This window comes from Portunus trituberculatus, chromosome 6, assembly GCF_017591435.1.
Source record: "Portunus trituberculatus isolate SZX2019 chromosome 6, ASM1759143v1, whole genome shotgun sequence".
NCBI lineage: Eukaryota > Metazoa > Arthropoda > Malacostraca > Decapoda > Portunidae > Portunus > Portunus trituberculatus.
In genome coordinates this window covers 7,217,412-7,221,474 of record NC_059260.1, presented here as the reverse complement: position 1 = coordinate 7,221,474, position 4,063 = coordinate 7,217,412, and the positions used below count along the sequence as shown (strand labels likewise).

Genomic DNA, 4,063 nt, shown 5'->3' with positions numbered 1-4,063 from the left:
TCTTTTATTTTTTTAGGATCATTCTTTTATTCTTCTCATTAGTGTCTTCATTTACTGCTATTGATTGTTTCTCTCTCTCTCTCTCTCTCTCTCTCTCTCTCTCTCTCTCTCTCTCTCTCTCTCTCTCTCTCTCTCTCTCTCTCTCTCTCTCTCTCTCTCTCTCTCTCTCTCTCTCTCTCTAGTTCTTGCATGGTATTAAGGAAAAAATTTGTAGGAATGTGAGTAGAATGCTCCATTAAATTTGTTAAAGTCTCCTATAACAAATCATTAGTTATAGGAGACTTTAACATACATTTATTGGAGCATTCTACCCACATTCTTACAAATTCTTTTTCCTTAATACCATGCAAACACTAAATTATTTCCCCCACGTATCCAGACCTACACGATTTCCGGATACTCCTGTTCTAGGTCAGCCCTCGCTACTAGATCAAATCTGGTCAAATTTCACACCTCACTCATTCTCAGGAATCCTTCACTGCTGTATATCAATCAGACCACCTTCCCATTTTCATTAATATCAATCAGCAATCTAAACCCAATAAAAAACAAGAGATAAAATTTAGAAATTTTAGTGCCAATAATCATATTCTTTTTACCAATGAGCTACGCAAAATAAACTGGGAAGAACTGCTAACTATGGAAAATACTAACAACTTTAATCTATTTTATAAAAAAAAAATCTATACGAATGTTATAATCAGAGTTTCCCAATTAAATCTAAATTTGTTACTGATAAAAGACTTAATAATGCCTGGCTTACAAGTGGAATACTAAAGTCCATTAAACATAAATGTAACTTATTTAAAATGTATAAGCTTGGAACAGTATCTCATGAGACTTTCAAATAATATAGAAATCATCTAACCCAAATATCAGGACTGCAAAAATGAACCATTATTTCGAAGTTTTTACAAATTTTCGTAATACCAAAAAGATTTGGCAAGCAATTAATGAAATAACAATAAGTCTTTGCAATATAATAATTCATTATTAACCGATTCCTCAGATATAGCAGAAGCCTTTAGTAGATTTTTTTCCACTGTTGCACCTGAACTTGACAGAAGACTTCCACATACAAATAAAGACCCGAAAGACTACCTTAAAGGTAACTTTCTAAATTCTATGATGTGCCCTATTGTGACTACCTTTGATGTGACTAAAGTAATTCAGTCCCTAAATAACAAAAACTCAGGTATTAATGATATATCACCCATTGTTATTAAAAGAAATGCTCAACTCTTCTCAATTCCTTTGACTATACTATTTAATCAATCAGTTGCAACTGGAACGTTTCCATCACTAGTGAAGATTGCAAAAATTACTCCTATCCACAAGTCTGGCCCCGATAACGACATTAAAAACTATAGACCAATATCACAACTTAACATTTTCTCATTTAATTGACTATCTTGAAACTAAAAATATATTAAATTCTTCTCAATATGGGTTTAGACGGAACTGCAGTACATTTAAAGCCTTAAACGCATTTTCTAATGATATACTTTCTGCAATTGACAAAAATTCCATATATTATTCATCTTTATAGATTTTGCCAAAGCTTTTGACACAGTTAATCATAAGATCCTTATTAACAAAATGCATCACAATGAAATCAGGGGCACATTATTTTCTTGGTTGAAGGATTACCTAACAGACAGACATCACTATGTTGTGTTTAGTGGTGAAAAATCACCTACTACCCCTGTAAACCTTGGTGTACCTCAAGGAAGCGTTCTAGGTCCAATTTTATTTCTGATATATATCAATGACATTTCTGATCTTTTCTCTGAAACTAAAAGCATCTTGTTTGCCGATGACATGACGCTTTACTTAACAGGTCCAAACCAAAATGAGCTTGTAGTGAATGCGAATCATGAACTTAAAAAACTTTACCAGTGGTGTCTATGCAACAGATTAACAATTAATACTGAATAAACCTACTTTATGTTAATTCACTACTACAAAACACCTCATTTGATAAATTTAAAAATCAACAATGAAATTATTTCTAAAACAAATAGAATACGATTTCTTGGTGTCGATTATGATGATTCATTATTATTTAAACATCACATACATAATCTTACACAAAAAATATCAAGACACATTGCCTTACTATATCAAATAAAAGATATCATGCCTTCTAATGTACTAAAATCAATATACTATGCACACATTTATCCACTACTTACTTACTGTAATCCCATTTGGTGTACAACATACACCACCTATCTAACCCCTTTAAGATTATTACTCAAAAAATAGTAAGAATTATTACTAACAGTGATTATTTAGCACATACTAATTCACTATTCAAAGAAACAAAAATCTTAAAACTGGATGATATAACAAAAATGGAAATAGCTAAACTTATGTATAAGAATAAGAATGAAATGCGTGACCTCCTCCCATCTCATAATTATAGTACCCGTCACCGCAACAACCTTAGCTTTCCTGTTCATCGTTTATCAAAATTTCAACATTCAACAACTTATTTGGGTCCTGTAACTTGGAATACTATTCCCATAGAAATTCAAGACGCTCCTTCCCTCAACACATTCAAAAGCCGATTGAAACACGATATCATAATGACATATTAACTAACTTAATTTTCTTGTCCTGCCTCATTAAGCCAGCATATAAATAAAACCCAATTCACTCCCGAATACTAGCTGAGATCCAACATGTTTGTAAAGCTAAACTATCTACAAATGAATTATGTATATGAAATTATTAAATTAGTATATCTTAGCACAGGGGTTCTCAACCTTTTTCCCGTCAAGTACCCCCTGAGATATAAGACCATTTACCAGTACCCCCCGGTAATCTGACATCGAACAAAATGGTAATTTAGTAACTAACTCAATGTACAATGGTACAACATAGGATATTATGAAATTATTCAAATTTTTATTACTTTATTGAGATGAAACATGAATATTCCAAGTATTTTACAGTGATACTACACATGCAGAAATGAAACAATATTTCCTTTATCAACCATTACTGAACTTCAGTGTGAAGGCTGTGCCTGTCTGTTACAAACAAGTTTCTCAATTCGAGGAGCAGTATTAGACAGGCACAATCGTAGGTCATGTTCCACATTAAGCCGTGATCGATGTTTGGTTTTCATGTTCAACAGCGTTGAAAATCCTTGCTCACACAGATAAGTACTAGGGAACATCAACAAAGAGTTCAGAACTACTTTAGATACAACAGGGTAAATCTCACTCATTTTAGCCCAGAATTTGGTTAGGGAAAGTGTTTCAAATGCATCTTTTGCAACAGAGTCGTTCACCAACTCTAAGAACTCCTCTTGCATGTTATCTGGGAGAAGGTGCACATTCACAATGAAAGGGTTTCTAATCAATTTTGATTCCAATTCACTCAATTCGGGGAAGTAAGACTGCAGCTCCATCCGCAGAGAAGCTAGATGTGATTGCACAAGTTGCATCACATCTTGTTTTCCAGTGTTTTGACTTTTATCAAGTGCCTCACCAAGGTGTTCAAACATGCTAAGATTTCCATCTTTGACCTTCCCTTCCCAAAGCTCCAGCTTCATGGTCAGTGACCTAAGTTTGTCCATGAAATCACTCACTGTGGCAAAACGGCCTTGGAGGGATAAGTTAAATGAGTTGAGGCGTAAGAATATGTCACTCAGGTAGGCCAGCTTCTGAAGCCACTGGCTGTCTGACAATTTCTTGGTGAACTCAAGTGACTTTGCCTTGTTGTCACATTTGAAGAATTCAGTGAGCTCCTCCTTTAGTGATTCTACTCTTGATACCACATTCCCCCTCGACAGCCAGCGAACCTCAGTGTGAAGGAGCAACACTTCTTCATCACTTCCAAACTCTTGGCACAGAAGGGAAAACAGTCTTGTATTTAGGGCGCTTGACTTGATGGCATTTACCATGTGCACAACATCATCCAGGACTAATTTTAAATCAGGTGGGAGAGTTTTGGATGCCAGGGCATATCTATGAAGCATGCAATGAAGATGCTTGGTTTCAGGATTCACCTGATTCACTCTTCCTCGAAATCCTGATCGACGACCAAGCAT

At 34.8% G+C, this 4,063-nt stretch overlaps 1 protein-coding gene across 1 annotated transcript; it reads right to left on the bottom strand.

The window, feature by feature from the left end:
- Nucleotides 1-3,016: 3,016 nt before the first annotated feature.
- LOC123517077 (zinc finger BED domain-containing protein 5-like) lies at nt 3,017-4,063 on the bottom strand. The gene has a single exon (XM_045276939.1). It carries the CDS (start codon nt 4,061-4,063, stop codon nt 3,017-3,019), a length of 1,047 nt encoding a protein of 348 aa, XP_045132874.1.